Raw genomic sequence first — 20,938 nt, forward strand, 5'->3', positions numbered from 1 at the left:
TTTGTTTGTTTGTTTAGTTTATTTAATCAGAAACAATCCATTCTCACTCCCAAGTTGTCAAAAACTGAAGTATGGTCAATCCCCATTAGCATCAGTATTAAGACAATAAAGCAGCACCTAGACGTCGCTGTATCGACAAACAATATATCAATTATTTTTATATAAATTTATAATTTAAGTTTTTTTGAGTACCAAACCCCACCCCATAACATAAACATAAACACTCACCGTGAACAATAACCTAAACATAAACACTCTCCGTAAACAATAACCTAAACATAAACACTCTCCGTAAACAATAACCTAAACATAAACACTCTCCGTAAACAATAACTTAAACATAAACACTCTCCGTAAACAATAACCTAAACATAAACACTCACCCTTAACAATAACCTAAACATAAACACTCTCCGTAAACAATAACCTAAACATAAACACTCTCCGTAAACAATTACCTAAACATAAACACTCTCCGTAAACAATAACCTAAACATAAAGACACTCCGTAAACAATAACCTAAACATAAACACTCTCCGTAAACAATAACCTAAACATAAACACTCTCCGTAAACAATAACCTAAACATAAACACTCTCCGTAAACAATAACCCAAACATAAACACTCTCCGTAAACAATAACCCAAACATAAACACTCTCCGTAAACAATAACCTAAACATAAACACTCTCCGTAAACAATTAACTAAACATAAACACTCTCCGTAAACAATAACCTAAACATAAACACTCTCCGTAAACAATAACCTAAACATAAACACTCACCCTAAACAATAACCTAAACATAAACACTCTCCGTAAACAATAACCTAAACATAAACACTCTCCGTAAACAATAACCCAAACATAAACACTCTCCGTAAACAATAACCCAAACATAAAGCCTCTCCGTAAACAATTACCTAAACATAAACACTCTCCGTAAACAATTAACTAAACATAAACACTCTCCGTAAACAATAACCTAAACATAAACACTCTCCGTAAACAATAACCTAAACACAAACACTCACCCTTAACAATAACCTAAACATAAAGACACTCCGTAAACAATAACCTAAACATAAAGACACTCCGTAAACAATAACCTAAACATAAACACTCACCCTAAACAATAACCTAAACATAAACACTCACCCTTAACAATAACCTAAACATAAACACTCTCCGTAAACAATAACCTAAACATAAACACTCTCCGTAAACAATAGCCTAAACATAAACACTCTCCGTAAACAATAACCTAAACATAAAGACACTCCGTAAACAATAACCTAAACATAAACACTCTCCGTAACAATAACCTAAACATAAACACTCTCCGTAAACAATAACCTAAACATAAACACTCTCCGTAAACAATAACCCAAACATAAACACTCTCCGTAAACAATAACCCAAACATAAACACTCTCCGTAAACAATAACCTAAACATAAACACTCTCCGTAAACAATTAACTAAACATAAACACTCTCCGTAAACAATAACCTAAACATAAACACTCTCCGTAAACAATAACCTAAACATAAACACTCACCCTAAACAATAACCTAAACATAAACACTCTCCGTAAACAATAACCTAAACATAAACACTCTCCGTAAACAATAACCCAAACATAAACACTCTCCGTAAACAATAACCTAAACATAAACACTCTCCGTAAACAATTAACTAAACATAAACACTCTCCGTAAACAATAACCTAAACATAAACACTCTCCGTAAACAATAACCTAAACATAAACACTCACCCTTAACAATAACCTAAACATAAACACTCTCCGTAAACAATAACCTAAACATAAAGACACTCCGTAAACAATAACCTAAACATAAAGACACTCCGTAAACAATAACCTAAACATAACCACTCTCCGTAAACAATAACCCAAACATAAACACTCTCCGTAAACAATAACCTAAACATAAACACTCTCCGTAAACAATTAACTAAACATAAACACTCTCCGTAAACAATAACCTAAACATAAACACTCTCCGTAAACAATAACCTAAACATAAACACTCACCCTAAACAATAACCTAAACATAAACACTCTCCGTAAACAATAACCTAAACATAAACACTCTCCGTAAACAATAACCCAAACATAAACACTCTCCGTAAACAATAACCTAAACATAAACACTCTCCGTAAACAATTAACTAAACATAAACACTCTCCGTAAACAATAACCTAAACATAAACACTCTCCGTAAACAATAACCTAAACATAAACACTCACCCTTAACAATAACCTAAACATAAACACTCTCCGTAAACAATAACCTAAACATAAACACTCTCCGTAAACAATAACCTAAACATAAAGACACTCCGTAAACAATAACCTAAACATAAACACTCTCCGTAAACAATAACCTAAACATAAACACTCTCCGTAAACAATAACCTAAACATAAACACTCTCCGTAAACAATAACCTAAACATAAACACTCTCCGTAAACAATAACCTAAACATAAACACTCTCCGTAAACAATAACCTAAACATAAAGACACTCCGTAAACAATAACCTAAACATAAACACTCTCCGTAAACAATAACCTAAACATAAACACTCTCCGTAAACAATAACCTAAACATAAAGACACTCCGTAAACAATAACCTAAACATAAACACTCTCCGTAAACAATAACCTAAACATAAACACTCTCCGTAAACAATAACCTAAACATAAACACTCTCCGTAAACAATAACCTAAACATAAACACTCTCCGTAAACAATAACCTAAACATAAACACTCTCCGTAAACAATAACCTAAACATAAACACTCTCCGTAAACAATAACCTAAACATAAACACTCTCCGTAAACAATAACCTAAACATAAACACTCTCCGTAAACAATAACCTAAACATAAACACTCTCCGTAAACAATAACCTAAACATAAACACTCTCCGTAAACAATAACCTAAACATAAACACTCTCCGTAAACAATAACCTAAACATAAACAATCTCTGTAAACAATAACCTAAACATAAACACTCTCCGTAAACAATAACCTAAACATAAACACTCTCCGTAAACAATAACCTAAACATAAACACTCTCCGTAAACAATAACCAAAACATAAACACTCTCCGTAAACAATAACCTAAACATAAACACTCTCCGTAAACAATAACCTAAACATAAACACGAAACATTAACACTGACCGTAAACAATATAGAACACGTAACAGGGGAATAAAAGTACAGCCAAAGGTATACTTCTGTTGCAAGCTTTTATCCAAAGTAAGAGAGAAGTTTTTGATTAAGAAATTAATCATCCTTAAATCTTCAATCTTTAGCCCTAGTGCATTCATGTGCGTGTGGAGAACTTATTAATATCAGTATATGAACACATACAGATTCCATACAGCATCGACGCCTCTTCCTGGAGATGTCTTTCATCCACACTTCTCTTCTTTTGGAGCAGATAAACAGGCATTGTGAAAAGTCTTTGAATCTGTCTCTCTCTTGTCCTCCTCAGATCATTTGTGATTCAGCAGATTCCCAGCAGTAACCTGTTCATGGTGGTCATCGACAACACATGTGACTGCAGCAACCTCGGACCCGTCACCATGGACCCCGTCGAGATTATGTATATCCTTAATAAAAGAGCAGGTGCTTTCATTGTCATTTTATTCATTTGGTAACACTTTAGTTTACGCTCCAATTCTCACTATTAACTAGCTGCTTATTATCATGCATATTAATAGGGGTTTGGCTGTTTATTAGTACTTATAAAGCACATATTAATGTCTTATTCTTCATGACCATATTCTACATCGCTTACTAACTATTAATAAGCAGTAATAAGGAGTTTATTGGGGCAAAAGATAGTTAATTGCTAGTGAATAGTGAGAACTGGACCCTAATCTAAAGTGTGACCTATTCTGGTCATTCTATAAGTATAATGGTTATAAGTTTATGCAACTGGCAATTATCTTTTTTAGACACTGTCTCAATGGTCTCTGTTTTCCTCTATGTTTTCAAAACCGTCCTCTGTCGTATGTTTTCCCTTAATTTCCTTGCACATAACGAGTCTCTGAAATGTGAACGGTTGAAGTTTCAGAAGGACAGAAGACGACCGGACACGTGCCACCCGTTCCATCACGAGGTACAGAAACAGAGGAAAACTGACACAGACGCTCAGAAACTATTCACTGCTGCACTGTAAAACATTATAGGATCAAGAAGTAATGACAACATTTATTTTTGCATTGCTTTTACTCAGTCATACAGTTATACAAGATACAACTTATTTTTTAAGTCAGTTTAATGTAATTTAAGTTGAAATGACTTAAACATCCATGTTGATTGCACTTAAAAATCAAATGATTTTGCAGTGTGGTCGATGATATTTGCAGACCAGTGTAAATGGCAAAATGCATTATTAGCATTTGAACGCATTAAAGGGGTGGTAAAATGGCATTTTCACAAGATGTAAAATAAATCTCTGATGACCCCAGAGTGTTTGTGAAATTTTAGCACAAAATGCCCCACAGATATTTTTATATAGGATGTTAAAGTCACATTTTGAGGGTTTGCAAAAGCGCACCGTTTTGTGCCTGGCCCTTTAAATGCAAATGAGCTGCCTCAGGGGCATGTGTGGCTGGCCAATAGAGGGCGCTAGGGCGCCGCCCCCCCCTTGAGCCAGACCACAGTTTATGAGCCACATACATAAATAAATACATGTAAATACATAAATAAGTTATATATTCAATATATCAATATTTGTGTGTTTGAGATATTAAATGCACCCAGTATATGTGAAAAAATATGATAGAAATTCAAAATGTCGTTTTTTTCTACACGTCCCCTCCAGCTCTGTGCACGTGATCAGCTCTGGGGCACGGGAGAAATGACCCAGAAAGGCGGGTCTCTGGAGCAGTTTAGCCAATTGCTGATTTAAGATATAAATGTTTGACATAATCTTTAGCCAATCAGCGAGCTCCAATCAGGTCAGCTATGGGCGATTCTTTTAGCGCCCCAAACTGCGCGCGCATCTCTATCAGACAGCAACACTACCAGAGCTGTACACTAGAAAGGTCTGGCTAGCTCCATGCGGTCATGCTAATGCCTTGTTTTGGTGATTACTTGTTAAAACAACAGTGACAGATCCAGCATTGACAGTTACCGGAGTGAGGGAAGCAGCACCTGTCTGAGAAAGTAAACAGTTTGAGTTAAATTTCAAATGCAAATGGAAAGTTTGTCCAATTTGTTTGTTTTTGTGTAAGAATGCCTCAGCCTTGTAATATGGCATTAAATAATTACTGACTTTATCACAAAGCACTGGTATCATGCAGTTTGTGCTAAAATGTGTTTGGGCGGTTATTAATAATAATAATAATAATTATTATTATTATTTGTATTTATATAGTGTCTTTCCAACACCCAAGGTCGCTTTACAAAGATATGTAAAGGCAGTGGTTCTCAAACTGTTGTACGTAACGTTACGTACGTGAGGTGACAGAAGGGGCTACGGGAACAAAATGCTGAATTTTGCCGTTCATTTAAAAGTCGATCTCACCTTAAAATATGATTTAAACTGAGCATGTTTTTCTATCAGGTAAAATTCTGTAAATACATGACATCCTCGTGAAGATTGCTGCCTTGGCAAATCTCACTATACTACCGTTCTAGACAATGTACCTTTGTAAAATAAGAGATTTAGCACGCACTAGCATGCAGAACAAATATAGACACAGGCTGTGCATGGAGATCGATATAAGATTCAAACTCTCTTCGATAAAGACACATTCCCTGTGTGAGTTCCTGTGTTTAATGTTGATCACATTATCTGGAGGTCCACACGATTGCAAATGTGACATTGATTTTATACAACAGTTCAACAAACGAAATAATAATATTAAGTGATGTTCATTTAGGCTACAACACAGTTGTCAGTTTTTCACAACAAAATAATAGCTCCAACGAAAGCCACAGCAGAACTGCAGCACACAGCAGTGTTCGTGAACAAATCTGCGGCTTTGAACGAATCATTAGAGTCAATGATTCAATTATTAATTCATAAATACATCCACTTGCTTCGTTACTGAATGAATGACTCGATGCCCACCTATTGGCAGTTTTAATTTAACATTTAAAAGCATCACTTTGTTTTTACCATCATTGCACATTTCTCTATTGATTTTTTTTTTAATTTAAATCGATTTAAGGGGCAAATATTGTCCCTTACTGAGAAAGGTGTGACTGAAGAGTGGGGGTACGAAGAAAGATGTTAAAAGTCTCATGGGGTACAACTCTAAAAAGATTGAGAACCACTGGGACTGGGTTAAGGAATCGAACAATACACATCAAAGCACAATACACACACCAAGGGCAGAAAGTAGGCCTAATATACAGAGGTCGCTTACAAAGTTAGGTTAAATAATAATAATAATAATAATAATAATACCTTTTATTTAAAAGGCGCCTTTCAGGGCACTCAAGGACACCGTACAATATAAAACAAGGCAGAATACAAAACAAACAAAGCACTCGACTACAACTACACATCAAACAATCATATAATTAAAAGCTAATCTAAACAAATACGTTTTTATCTGAGCTTTAAAATGGGAAATTGAATCCATTTGGTGAAAGTGCAGTGGTAAAGCATCCCATAGTTTAGGCGCCACACAACTAAAAGCACTACCACCATAGGAACTCATCTTGAAGTTTGGAACAGACAATAATTCTGCAGAAGAGGATCTCAAAGAACACGATGGTCTATACAAATGAAAAAGATCTAACAGATATTGAGGTGCCAAATTATGAAGAGCTTTATATGTAAGGAGCAATATTTTGTAATGTACACGATAACGAACAGGGAGCCAGTGCAGTTGGTAAAGAGTTGGAGTTATATGATCAAAAATACGTGAGTGAGTAACAATCCTGGCTGCTGAGTTCTGGATTAACTGTAGTCTATGTAGTTGTTTTTCGGGAAGACCAAATAAAAGGGAATTGCAGTAATCGAGCCGAGATGTAACCAGGGCATGAATGAGTACTTCGGTACAGTGTTGAGAAAGTGAAGAACGAAGTCTAGCAATATTACGTAAATGAAAAGATGCAGCCCGTGAAATTGTATTAATATGAGAACTAAAAGAAAGCAAACCATCAAATATGACCCCAAGACTTTTCACCTGAGTGGAAAAGTTAACTGAGCAATTATTAATATGCAAAGTGAAGGGTTGAGCTTTAGATAGAACAGACCTAGACCCAACAAGTAGGGCTTCGGTTTTATTAGAATTTAACTTTAGAAAATTATTAGTCATCCATATATTAACATCCTGCAAACATTTAGTAAGGTTAGATGGGGGACGAGAAGCATTAGGTTTTGTGGATATATATACTTGTGTGTCGTCAGCATAAAAATGAAAATGAATACCATAAGAATGAAAAATATGACCAAGGGGTAGAATATAAAGAATAAATAAAAGGGGACCCAACACTGACCCCTGCGGAACACCGTTTGAGATTAAAGTGAGATTAAAGATACAAACAAAGAGGGATACAAACAATTAGCATATCAATAACAATGTTTACTTTACAGACTGTGAGCTGAAGAGAAATGTACAGAATCAGATAAAATATGTGTTTTTGAAGGAGAGAAGGGTAGATGTTGGACGGATGTCTTGAGGAAGAGCGTTCCACAACCTCGAAGCCACTACACTAAAAGACTCTCATGTTACCAGACTATTGAAACCGACAGAATATGACACAGCCCCACCTCAGATATTTTTCACCAGCCGCCACTGATCAGAGGGCGGGGTTTCAAGAGCTCTTGTGTGTTAGCAGCTGCGATTACCTCACGCAGACACAATAACATGACAGAAACTGTTCTGCCTTTAGTGTTAAAACAGAGTCAGACAAAGATGGAGAGACTCAAGAAGTGACAACATGTAGAATGCAACAGGACGTCTCTGATGATTAGTTGATGAATTTATGTTGCTGATGTGGAGTTAACCATCTTCAATTAGCATATTCTGTCATGTTAATCTATAAATCGCTCGTATAGGAACTGTTGTGAGATGCACACAGAGTGACTTTCTATTGCATGTGAAAAGAAGGATGCTAAAGTTTGAGCTGACTCACAAATACACTCTAATACAACAACTTTTCCTCTTCTCCACATGGACTGCGTGTCCCGGGGGCGGGGCTTATGTAGATTTTAGGGTTGCTGATGTCACTAACCCGGGAGGAATGTCGTGTAGTCCCAACCAGCCGTTTGTTGTAGTCCTTTTCTTTAAAAGCAAATATCTCCCTTTACTTTGAACTTTGAGCGTTGTAACTTTGCAGATGTTGTTTATGATCAAACAGAAAACATTACACACTAGCTAAAGTGAAAAAGTGAAATCATACTTTACCACCCCTTTAAATATTTTAGTCTTTTGTAATAGCAATTCCACGACACCATATTGTCAGCAAGCTTTAGAGTAAGAGTTTGCTAATATCTGCTGATTTATTTTGTTAAAAATAAAAACTCTTCCCATACCGTTCCTGCAGTTCAGTAGATAGGGTGTTACATTGTTACATGAACATTAGAATCAGAATTTTCAAGCTATCGTACACGGCCATAGAGTTCATAATTCCTATATGATGTCATCTTGTCCATGTTTGCTCCTTCTGCAGGAAAACTCGATGGAGTGTGGCGGATCCGTGAGCTTGACTCCATCACTAACAGCTTCAGTTCTTGTATTCCTGATAGTCCACATCTTTCCCAGGTGATGAACACAGGCTCCGCCCCTTTCCCTCCTCGCCAGCATGCAAAAAGTGATCATATAAATATTGATTTACACTGGAAAACTTACAGGGATAGTTCACCCAAAAATGTAAATTCTGTCAGTAATTACTCTCCCTCATGTTGTTCAACCCCGTAAGACCTTCGTTCATCTTCGGAAAACGAATTATGTGGTGGTGGTGGCGCAGTGGATAAGACACATGCCTTTGGTGTGAGAGACCCGGGTTCAAATCCACTGTGAGACACCAATATGTCCCTGAGCAAGACACTTAACCCCTAGTTGCTCCAGAGGCGTGCGACCTCTGACATATATAGCAATTGTAAGTCGCTTTGGATAAAAGCGTCAGCTAAATGTAAAAAAAAAAAATGTAAAAAAAAAAAATTAAAGATATTTTTGATTGAATCTGAGAGCTGGATCACTCCTCCATAGGCTTCTAAGGGATTGAAACTTGCCGGCCCCGAAAAGTTATTAAAGACATCGTTAAAATAGTCCAAGTGACTACAGTGGCTCAATCTTAAGTTTATCAAGCGACGAGAATACTTTTTGTGTGCAAAACCAAACATAAATAACGACTTTATTTCTACTATTGATTTCCTTCTCTGTGGGCGTGAGTGAGTTCACTAGTGTAACAGCGCAGCGCTTCTGTGTTGTACGTCACACACATCACACACACATGACCAGCGTTGGCCAATAGTGAGCCTACGTGTGACGTACATATAAATATCATAATTTGTGTTCCGAAGATGAACGAAGGTCTTACGGGGTTGAACAACATCAGGAAGAGTAAATACTGACAGAATTTACAATTTTGGGTGAACTATCCCTTTAACTCACCAGAATCACATGGACAGCTACAAATAAATGGTATTTTAAGGGAACACTTTATATTTAAGGTCTCATTTAATAAACATTAGTTAATGCATTGACTAACATGAACTAACAATGAGCAATATATTTTTACGGCATTTATCAGCCTTTGTTAATGTTAGTTAATATAAAAAAGTTTGTTTGTGTTAGTTCACAGTGCATTAACTAATGTTAACATACAACTTTTTATTTTAATACTGTATTTGTAAATGTTGAGATTAACTAAGATTAATAAATGCTGTAGAAGTATTGTTCATTGTTAGTTCATGTTAAGTAATGTAGTTAACTCATGCTATCAACTGAAACCTTACTGTAAAGTCTTACCATATTTTATGTTCACATAGTTAATAGGAAACATTTTACAAGCAAGGCTACAGGAGACTGGTAACTGTGCTAATTAACTGAATTTAAGTAGGATTCGTAAATGTCTACAAACAAATACATTTGTGTCATAAATTTGAGAGTTTTTGTTCCGTAACTATTAAAATTATACTATTTATGATTTTCAGCCTTACAACTGTGACAAATGCAATAGTAAGTGTATAACAACAGTGGATGTTCTTTGTGAACATTGCCTTACAATAAGAGATACAACTGCAGTTTGTGTACTTTTGAAATAAATCTTTTTTTAAAATACAAAGAGACAAATGAGTTGATCTTTGATGATTCTTTGCTTTTTATGGCATTGTCATTGTTGACACTTTCATATTTACATACATATGTCTTAGATATTCCCTTTTCAGTGAGGTGCTTTACTTGATCTTCCACTACTGATGTGAGAGATCGTTCAGCTTATAAAATAAGAGCACTTGATAATCTTTTGATGCATTTGCAAAGGGTAACCCCCCGGTGGCTGGTCCCAGTATAGCTCATAAACCCTGAGTCTCGATCGCCCCCCAATGGCTGCTCCCAGTATAGCTCATAAACCCTGAGTCTCGATCGCCCCCCGGTGGCTGGTACCAGTTTAGCTCATAAACCCTGAGTCTCGATCGGCCCCCGGTGGCTGGTCCCAGTATATCTCATAAACCCTGAGTCTCGATCGCCCCCCAGTGCCTGGTCCCAGTATAGGTCATAAACCCTGAGTCTCGATCGCGCCCAAGTGCCTGGTCCCAGTATAGCTCATAAACCCTGAGTCTCGATCGCCCCCCGGTGGCTGGTCCCAGTATAGCTCATAAACCCTGAGTCTCGATCGCCCCCCGGTGGCTGGTCCCAGTTTAGCTCATAAACCCTGAGTCTCGATCGCCCCCCAGTGCCTGGTTCCAGTATAGCTCATAAATCCTGAGTCTCGATCGCCCCCCGGTGGCTGGTCCCAGTATAGCTCATAAATCCTGAGTCTCGATCGCCCCCCGGTGGCTGGTACCAGTTTAGCTCATAAACCCTGAGTCTCGATCGGCCCCCGGTGGCTGGTCCCAGTATAGCTCATAAATCCTGAGTCTCGATCGCCCCCCAGTGCCTGGTCCCAGTATAGCTCATAAATCCTGAGTCTCGATCGCCCCCCGGTGGCTGGTACCAGTTTAGCTCATAAACCCTGAGTCTCGATCGCCCCCCGGTGGCTAGTCCCAGAATAGCCCATAAACCCTGAGTCTCGATCGCCCTCCAGTGCCTGGTTCCAGTATAGCTCATAAATCCTGAGTCTCGATCGCCCCCCGATGGCTGGTCCCAGTTTAGCTCATAAACCCTGAGTCTTGATCGCCCCCCCAGTGGCTGGTCCCAGTATAGCTCATAAACCCTGAGTCACGATCGCCCCCCAGTGCCTGGTCCCAGTATAGCTCATAAACCCTGAGTCACGATCGCCCCCCAGTGCCTGGTCCCAGAATAGGTCAGAAACCCTGAGTCTCAATCGCCCCCAAGTGCCTGGTCCCAGTATAGCTCATAAACCCTGAGTCTCGGTCGCCCCCCAGTGCCTGGTCCCAGTATAGGTCATAAACCCTGAGTCTCGATCGCCCCCCGGGGCCTGATCCCAGTATAGCTCATAAACCCTGAGTCTCGATCGCCCCCCGGTGGCTGGTCCCAGTTCAGCTCAGAAACCCTGAGTCTCGATCGCCCCCCGGTGGCTGGTCCCAGTTTAGCTCATAAACCCTGAGTCTTGATCGCCCCCCGGTGGCTGGTCCCAGTATAGCTCATAAACCCTGAGTCTCGATCGCCCCCCAGTGCCTGGTCCCAGTATAGGTCATAAACCCTGAGTCACGATCGCCCCCCAGTGCCTGGTCCCAGTATAGGTCATAAACCCTGAGTCACGATCGCCCCCCAGTGCCTGGTCCCAGAATAGGTCAGAAACCCTGAGTCTCGATCGCCCCCCGGTGCCTGATCTCAGTATAGCTCATAAACCCTGAGTCTCGATCGCCCCCCGGTGGCTGGTCCTAGTTCAGCTCATAAACCCTGAGTCTCGATCGCCCCCCGGTGGCTGGTCCCAGTTTAGCTCATAAACCCTGAGTCTTGATCGCCCCCCGGTGGCTGGTCCCAGTATAGCTCATAAACCCTGAATCTCGATCGCCCCCTAGTGGCTGGTACCAGTTTAGCTCATAAATCCTGAGTCTCGATCGCCCCCTGGTGGCTGGTCCCAGTTTAGCTCATAAACCCTGAGTCTCGATCTCCCCCCAGTGGCTGGTACCAGTTTAGCTCATAAATCCTGAGTCTCGATCGCCCCCCGGTGGCTGGTCCCAGTTTAGCTCACAAACCCTGAGTCTCGATCGCCCCCCAGTGGCTGGTCCCAGTATAGCTCATAAACCCTGAGTCTTGATCGCCCCCCGGTGGCTGGTACAAGTTTAGCTCATAAACCCTGAGTCTCGATCGGCCCCCGGTGGCTGGTCCCAGTATAGCTCATAAATCCTGAGTCTCGATCGCCCCCCAGTGCCTGGTCCCAGTATAGCTCATAAATCCTGAGTCTCGATCGCCCCCCGATGGCTGGTCCCAGTTTAGCTCATAAACCCTGAGTCTCGATCGCCCCCCAGTGGCTGGTCCCAGTATAGCTCATAAACCCTGAGTCACGATCGCCCCCCAGTGCCTGGTCCCAGAATAGGTCAGAAACCCTGAGTCTCAATCGCCCCCAAGTGCCTGGTCCCAGTATAGCTCATAAACCCTGAGTCTCGGTCGCCCCCCAGTGCCTGGTCCCAGTATAGGTCATAAACCCTGAGTCTCGATCGCCCCCCGGTGCCTGATCCCAGTATAGCTCATAAACCCTGAGTCTCGATCGCCCCCTTGTGGCTGGTCCTAGTTCAGCTCATAAACCCTGAGTCTCGATCGCCCCCGGTGGCTGGTCCCAGTATACCTCATAAACCCTGAGTCTCGATCGCCCCCCAATGGCTGCTCCCAGTATAGCTCATAAACCCTGAGTCTCGATCGCCCCCCGGTGGCTGGTCCCAGTATAGCTCATAAACCCTGAGTCTCGATCGCCCCCCAGTGCCTGGTCCCAGTATAGCTCATAAACCCTGAGTCTTGATCGCCCCCCGGTGGCTGGTCCCAGTTTAGCTCATAAACCCTGAGTCTCGATCGCCCCCCGGTGGCTGGTCCCAGTATAGCTCATAAACCCTGAGTCTCGATCGGCCCCCGGTGGCTGGTCCCAGTATAGCTCATAAACCCTGAGTCTCGATCGCCCCCCGGTGGCTGGTCCCAGTTTAGCTCATAAGCCCTGAGTCTCGATCGCCCCCCAGTGCCTGGTTCCAGTATAGCTCATAAAACCTGAGTATCGATCGCCCCCCGGTGGCTGGTCCCTGTATAGCTCATAAATCCTGAGTCTCGATCGCCCCCCGGTGGCTGGTACCAGTTTAGCTCATAAACCCTGAGTCTCGATCGGCCCCCGGTGGCTGGTCCCAGTATAGCTCATAAATCCTGAGTCTCGATCGCCCCCCAGTGCCTGGTCCCAGTATAGCTCATAAATCTTGAGTCTCGATCGCCCCCCGGTGGCTGGTACCAGTTTAGCTCATAAACCCTGAGTCTCGATCGCCCCCCGGTGGCTGGTCCCAGAATAGCCCATAAACCCTGAGTCTCGATCGCCCCCCAGTGCCTGGTTCTAGTATAACTCATAAACCCTGACTCTCGATCGCCCCCCGATTGCTGGTCCCAGTTTAGCTCATAAACCCTGAGTCTCGATCGCCCCCCAGTGGCTGGTCCCAGTATAGCTCATAAACCCTGAGTCACGATCGCCCCCCAGTGCCTGGTCCCAGAATAGGTCAGAAACCCTGAGTCTCAATCGCCCCCAAGTGCCTGGTCCCAGAATAGCTCATAAACCCTGAGTCTCGGTCGCCCCCCAGTGCTTGGTCCCAGTATAGGTCATAAACCCTGAGTCTCGATCGCCCCCCGGTGGCTGGTCCCAGTTTAGCTCACAAACCCTGAGTCTCGATCGCCCCCCGGTGCCTGATCCCAGTATAGCCCAAGTCTCGATTGCCCCCCGGTGGCTGGTCCTAGTTCAGCTCATAAACCCAGAGTCTCGATCGCCCCCCGGTGGCTGGTCCCAGTTTAGCTCATAAACCCTGAGTCTTGATCGCCCCCCGGTGGCTGGTCCCAGTTTAGCTCATAAACCCTGAGTCTCGATCGCCCCCTAGTGGCTGATACCAGTTTAGCTCATAAATCCTGAGTCTCGATCGCCCCCCGGTGGCTGGTCCCAGTTTAGAGCATAAACCCTGAGTCTCGATCACCCCCCAGTGGCTGGTACCAGTTTAGCTCATAAATCCTGAGTCTCGATCGCCCCCCGATGGCTGGTCCCAGTTTAGCTCACAAACCCTGAGTCTCGATCGCCCCCCAGTGGCTGGTCCCAGTATAGCTCATAAACCCTGAGTCTCGATCGCCCCCCAGTGCCTGGTCCCAGTATAGGTCATAAACCCTGAGTCACGATCGCCCCCCAGTGCCTGGTCCCAGAATAGGTCATAAACCCTGAGTCTCGATCGCCCCCAAGTGCCTGGTCCCAGTATAGGTCATAAACCCTGAGTCTTGATCGCCCCCCGGTGCCTGATCTCAGTATAGCTCATAAACCCTGAGTCTCGATCGCCCCCCGGTGGCTGGTCCTAGTTCAGCTCATAAACCCTGAGTCTCGATCGCCCCCCGCTGGCTGGTCCCAGTTTAGCTCATAAACCCTGAGTCTTGATCGCCCCCCGGTGGCTGGTCCCAGTTTAGCTCATAAACCCTGAGTCTCGATCGCCCCCTAGTGGCTGGTACCAGTTTAGCTCATAAATCCTGAGTCTCGATCGCCCCCCGGTGAATGGTCCCAGTTTAGCTCATAAACCCTGAGTCTCTATCTCCCCCCAGTGGCTGGTACCAGTTTAGCTCATAAATCCTGAGTCTCGATCGCCCCCCGGTGGCTGGTCCCAGTTTAGCTCACAAACCCTGAGTCTCGATCGCCCCCCAGTGGCTGGTCCCAGTATAGCTCATAAACCCTGAGTCTCGATCGCCCCCCAGTGCCTGGTCCCAGCATAGGTCATAAACCCTGAGTCTCGATCGCGCCCCAGTGCCTGGTCCCAGTATAGCTCATATTCCCTGAGTCTCGATCGCCCCCCGGTGGCTGGTCCCAGTATAGCTCATAAACCCTGAGTCTTGATCGCCCCCCGGTGGCTGGTCCCAGTTTAGCCCATAAACCCTGAGTCTCGATCGCCCCCAAGTGCCTGGTTCCAATATAGCTCATAAATCCTGAGTCTCGATCGCCCCCCGATGGCTGGTCCCAGTTTAGCTCATAAACCCTGAGTCTCGATCGCCCCCCAATGGCTGGTCCCAGTATAGCTCATAAACCCTGAGTCACGATCGCCCCCCAGTGCCTGGTCCCAGTATAGGTCATAAACCCTGAGTCTCGATCGCCCCCCGGAGCCTGATCCCAGTATAGCTCATAAACCCTGAGTCTCGATCGCCCCCCGGTGGCTGGTCCCAGTTCAGCTCATAAACCCTGAGTCTCGATCGCCCCCCGGTGGCTGGTCCCAGTTTAGCTCATAAACCCTGAGTCTTGATCGCCCCCCGGTGGCTGGTCCCAGTTTAGCTCATAAACCCTGAGTCTCGATCGCCCCCTAGTGGCTGGTACCAGTTTAGCTCATAAATCCTGAGTCTCGATCGCCCCCCGGTGGCTGGTCCCAGTTTAGAGCATAAACCCTGAGTCTCGATCACCCCCCATTGGCTGGTACCAGTTTAGCTCATAAATCCTGAGTCTCGATCGACCCCCGGTGGCTGGTCCCAGTTTAGCTCACAAACCCTGAGTCTCGATCGCCCCCCAGTGGCTGGTCCCAGTATAGCTCAAAAACCCTGAGTCTCGATCGCCCCCCAGTGCCTGGTCCCAGTATAAACCCTGAGTCTCGGGCGCCCCCCAGTGCCTGGTCCCAGTATAGGTCATAAACCCTGAGTCTCGATCGCCCCCCGGTGCCTGATCTCAGTATAGCTCATAAACCCTGAGTCTCGATCGCCCCCCGGTGGCTGGTCCTAGTTCAGCTCATAAACCCTGAGTCTCGATCGCCCCCCGGTGGCTGGTCCCAGTTTAGCTCATAAACCCTGAGTCTTGATCGCCCCCTGGTGGCTGGTCCCAGTTTAGCTCATAAACCCTGAGTCTCGATCGCCCCCTAGTGGCTGGTACCAGTTTAGCTCATAAATCCTGAGTCTCGATCGCCCCCCGGTGGCTGGTCCCATTTTAGCTCATAAACCCTGAGTCTCGATCTCCCCCAAGTGGCTGGTACCAGTTTAGCTCATAAATCCTGAGTCTCGATCGCCCCCCGGTGGCTGGTCCCAGTTTAGCTCACAAACCCTGAGTCTCGATCGCCCCCCAGTGGCTGGTCCCAGTATAGCTCATAAACCCTCAGTCTTGATCGCCCCCCGGTAGCTGGTACCAGTTTAGCTCATAAACCCTGAGTCTCGATCGGCCCCCGGTGGCTGGTCCCAGTATAGCTCATAAATCCTGAGTCTCGATCGCCCCCAAGTGCCTGGTCCCAGTTTAGCTCATAAACCCTGAGTCTCGATCGCCCCCCAGGCTGGTCCCAGTATAGCTCATAAACCCTGAGTCACGATCGCCCCCCAGTGCCTGGTCCCAGAATAGGTCAGAAACCCTGAGTCTCAATCGCCCCCAAGTGCCTGGTCCCAGTATAGCTCATAAACCCTGAGTCTCGGTCGCCCCCCAGTGCCTGGTCCCAGTATAGGTCATAAACCCTGAGTCTCGATCGCCCCCCGGTGCCTGATCCCAGTATAGCTCATAAACCCTGAGTCTCGATCGCCCCCTGGTGGCTGGTCCTAGTTCAGCTCATAAACCCTGAGTCTCGATCGCCCCCCGGTGGCTGGTCCCAGTATACCTCATAAACCCTGAGTCTCGATCGCCCCCCAATGGCTGCTCTCAGTATAGCTCATAAACCCTGAGTCTCGATCGCCCCCCGGTGGCTGGTCCCAGTATAGCTCATAAACCCTGAGTCTCGATCGCCCCCCAGTGCCTGGTCCCAGTATAGGTCATAAACCCTGAGTCTCGATCGCGCCCAAGTGCCTGGTCCCAGTATAGCTCATAAACCCTGAGTCTCCATCGGCCCCCGGTGGCTGGTCCCAGTATAGCTCATAAACCCTGAGTCTCGATCGCCCCCCGGTGGCTGGTCCCAGTTTAGCTCATAAACCCTGAGTCTCGATCGCCCCCCAGTGCCTGGTTCCAGTATAGCTCATAAAACCTGAGTATCGATCGCCCCCCGGTGGCTGGTCCCTGTATAGCTCATAAATCCTGAGTCTCGATCGCCCCCCGGTGGCTGGTACCAGTTTAGCTCATAAACCCTGAGTCTTGATCGGCCCCCGGTGGCTGGTCCCAGTATAGCTCATAAATCCTGAGTCTCGATCGCCCCCCAGTGCCTGGTCCCAGTATAGCTCATAAATCTTGAGTCTCGATCGCCCCCCGTGGCTGGTACCAGTTTAGCTCATAAACCCTGAGTCTCGATCGCCCCCCGGTGGCTGGTCCCAGAATAGCCCATAAACCCTGAGTCTCGATCGCCCCCCAGTGCCTGGTTCCAGTATAACTCATAAATCCTGAGTCTCGATCGCCCCCCGATGGCTGGTCCCAGTTTAGCTCATAAACCCTGAGTCTCGATCGCCCCCCAGTGGCTGGTCCCAGTATAGCTCATAAACCCTGAGTCACGATCGCCCCCCAGTGCCTGGTCCCAGAATAGGTCAGAAACCCTGAGTCTCGGTCGCCCCCCAGTGCTTGGTCCCAGTATAGGTCATAAACCCTGAGTCTCGATCGCCCCCCGGTGCCTGATCCCAGTATAGCTCATAAACACTGAGTCTCGATCGCCCCCCAGTGGCTGGTCCCAGTATAGCTCATAAACCCTGAGTCACGATTGCCCCCAAGTGCCTGGTCCCAGTATAGCTCATAAACCCTGAGTCTCGGTCGCCCCCCAGTGCTTGGTCCCAGTATAGGTCATAAACCCTGAGTCTCGATCGCCCCCCGGTGCCTGATCCCAGTATAGCTCATAAACCCTGAGTCTCGATCGCCCCCCGGTGGCTGGTCCTAGTTCAGGTCATAAACCCTGAGTCTCGATCGCCCCCCGGTGGCTGGTCCCAGTTTAGCTCATAAACCCTGAGTCTTGATCGCCCCCCGGTGGCTGGTCCCAGTTTAGCTCATAAACCCTGAGTCTCGATCGCCCCCTAGTGGCTGGTACCAGTTTAGCTCATAAATCCTGAGTCTCGATCTCCCCCCGGTGGCTGGTCCCAGTTTAGAGCATAAACCCTGAGTCTCGATCACCCCCCAGTGGCTGGTACCAGTTTAGCTCATAAATCCTGAGTCTCGATCGCCCCCCGGTGGCTGGTCCCAGTTTAGCTCACAAACCCTGAGTCTCGATCGCCCCCCAGTGGCTGGTCCCAGTATAGCTCATAAACCCTGAGTCTCGATCGCCCCCCAGTGCCTGGTCCCAGTATAGGTCATAAACCCTGAGTCACGATCGCCCCCCAGTGCCTGGTCCCATAATAGGTCAGAAACCCTGAGTGTCGATCGCCCCCAAGTGCCTGGTCCCAGTATAGGTCATAAACCCTGAGTCTCGATCGCCCCCCGGTGCCTGATCTCAGTATAGCTCATAAACCCTGAGTCTCGATCGCCCCCCGGTGGCTGGTCCTAGTTCAGCTCATAAACCCTGAGTCTCGATCGCCCCCCGGTGGCTGGTCCCAGTTTAGCTCATAAACCCTGAGTCTCGATCGCGCCCAAGTGCCTGGTCCCAGTATAGCTCATAAACCCTGAGTCTCCATCGGCCCCCGGTGGCTGGTCCCAGTATAGCTCATAAACCCTGAGTCTCGATCGCCCCCCGGTGGCTGGTCCCAGTTTAGCTCATAAACCCTGAGTCTCGATCGCCCCCCAGTGCCTGGTTCCAGTATAGCTCATAAAACCTGAGTATCGATCGCCCCCCGGTGGCTGGTCCCTGTATAGCTCATAAATCCTGAGTCTCGATCGCCCCCCGGTGGCTGGTACCAGTTTAGCTCATAAACCCTGAGTCTTGATCGGCCCCCGGTGGCTGGTCCCAGTATAGCTCATAAATCCTGAGTCTCGATCGCCCCCCAGTGCCTGGTCCCAGTATAGCTCATAAATCTTGAGTCTCGATCGCCCCCCGTGGCTGGTACCAGTTTAGCTCATAAACCCTGAGTCTCGATCGCCCCCCGGTGGCTGGTCCCAGAATAGCCCATAAACCCTGAGTCTCGATCGCCCCCCAGTGCCTGGTTCCAGTATAACTCATAAATCCTGAGTCTCGATCGCCCCCCGATGGCTGGTCCCAGTTTAGCTCATAAACCCTGAGTCTCGATCGCCCCCCAGTGGCTGGTCCCAGTATAGCTCATAAACCCTGAGTCACGATCGCCCCCCAGTGCCTGGTCCCAGAATAGGTCAGAAACCCTGAGTCTCGGTCGCCCCCCAGTGCTTGGTCCCAGTATAGGTCATAAACCCTGAGTCTCGATCGCCCCCCGGTGCCTGATCCCAGTATAGCTCATAAACACTGAGTCTCGATCGCCCCCCAGTGGCTGGTCCCAGTATAGCTCATAAACCCTGAGTCACGATTGCCCCCAAGTGCCTGGTCCCAGTATAGCTCATAAACCCTGAGTCTCGGTCGCCCCCCAGTGCTTGGTCCCAGTATAGGTCATAAACCCTGAGTCTCGATCGCCCCCCGGTGCCTGATCCCAGTATAGCTCATAAACCCTGAGTCTCGATCGCCCCCCGGTGGCTGGTCCTAGTTCAGGTCATAAACCCTGAGTCTCGATCGCCCCCCGGTGGCTGGTCCCAGTTTAGCTCATAAACCCTGAGTCTTGATCGCCCCCCGGTGGCTGGTCCCAGTTTAGCTCATAAACCCTGAGTCTCGATCGCCCCCTAGTGGCTGGTACCAGTTTAGCTCATAAATCCTGAGTCTCGATCTCCCCCCGGTGGCTGGTCCCAGTTTAGAGCATAAACCCTGAGTCTCGATCACCCCCCAGTGGCTGGTACCAGTTTAGCTCATAAATCCTGAGTCTCGATCGCCCCCCGGTGGCTGGTCCCAGTTTAGCTCACAAACCCTGAGTCTCGATCGCCCCCCAGTGGCTGGTCCCAGTATAGCTCATAAACCCTGAGTCTCGATCGCCCCCCAGTGCCTGGTCCCAGTATAGGTCATAAACCCTGAGTCACGATCGCCCCCCAGTGCCTGGTCCCATAATAGGTCAGAAACCCTGAGTGTCGATCGCCCCCAAGTGCCTGGTCCCAGTATAGGTCATAAACCCTGAGTCTCGATCGCCCCCCGGTGCCTGATCTCAGTATAGCTCATAAACCCTGAGTCTCGATCGCCCCCCGGTGGCTGGTCCTAGTTCAGCTCATAAACCCTGAGTCTCGATCGCCCCCCGGTGGCTGGTCCCAGTTTAGCTCATAAACCCTGAGTCTTGATCGCCCCCCGGTGGCTGGTCCCAGTTTAGCTCATAAACCCTGAGTCTCGATCGCCCCCCAGTGGCTGGTCCCAGTATAGCTCATAAACCCTGAGTCACGATCGCCCCCCAGTGCCTGGTCCCAGAATAGGTCAGAAACCCTGAGTCTCGGTCGCCCCCCAGTGCTTGGTCCCAGTATAGGTCATAAACCCTGAGTCTCGATCGCCCCCCGGTGGCTGGTCCCAGTATAGGTCATAAACCCTGAGTCTCGATCGCCCCCCGGTGGCTGGTCCCAGTTTAGCTCATAAACCCTGACTGTTGATTGCCCCCCAGTGCCTGGTCCCAGTTTAGCTCATAAACCCTGAGTCTCGATCGCCCCCCGGTGGCTGGTCCCAGTTTAGCTCATAAACCCTGAATTTTGATCGCCCCCCGGTGGCTGGTCCCAGTTTAGCTCATAAACCCCACCCTCTCAATGTAATCTAATG

At 46.6% G+C, this 20,938-nt stretch overlaps 1 protein-coding gene across 2 annotated transcripts in view; it reads left to right on the forward strand.

The window, feature by feature from the left end:
* The window catches only part of cacna2d3a (calcium channel, voltage-dependent, alpha 2/delta subunit 3a), a 230,712-nt gene extending 221,863 nt beyond the window's left edge, over positions 1-8,849 (forward strand). For both annotated transcript variants that reach the window (XM_077217632.1, XM_077217633.1), the window contains 3 exons: positions 3,533-3,650; positions 4,085-4,162; positions 8,680-8,849. In XM_077217632.1, coding sequence (XP_077073747.1) covers positions 3,533-3,650; positions 4,085-4,162; positions 8,680-8,775 — 292 coding nt within the window. In that variant the 3' untranslated portion in view covers positions 8,776-8,849. The remainder of the gene's footprint in view (positions 1-3,532; positions 3,651-4,084; positions 4,163-8,679) is intronic.
* Positions 8,850-20,938: the final 12,089 nt, after the last annotated feature.

The sequence above is a fragment of the Siphateles boraxobius genome, unplaced genomic scaffold (genome assembly GCF_051911475.1).
Source record: "Siphateles boraxobius isolate OS27281-9 unplaced genomic scaffold, OSU_SipBor_1 75, whole genome shotgun sequence".
Lineage (NCBI taxonomy): Eukaryota > Metazoa > Chordata > Actinopteri > Cypriniformes > Leuciscidae > Siphateles > Siphateles boraxobius.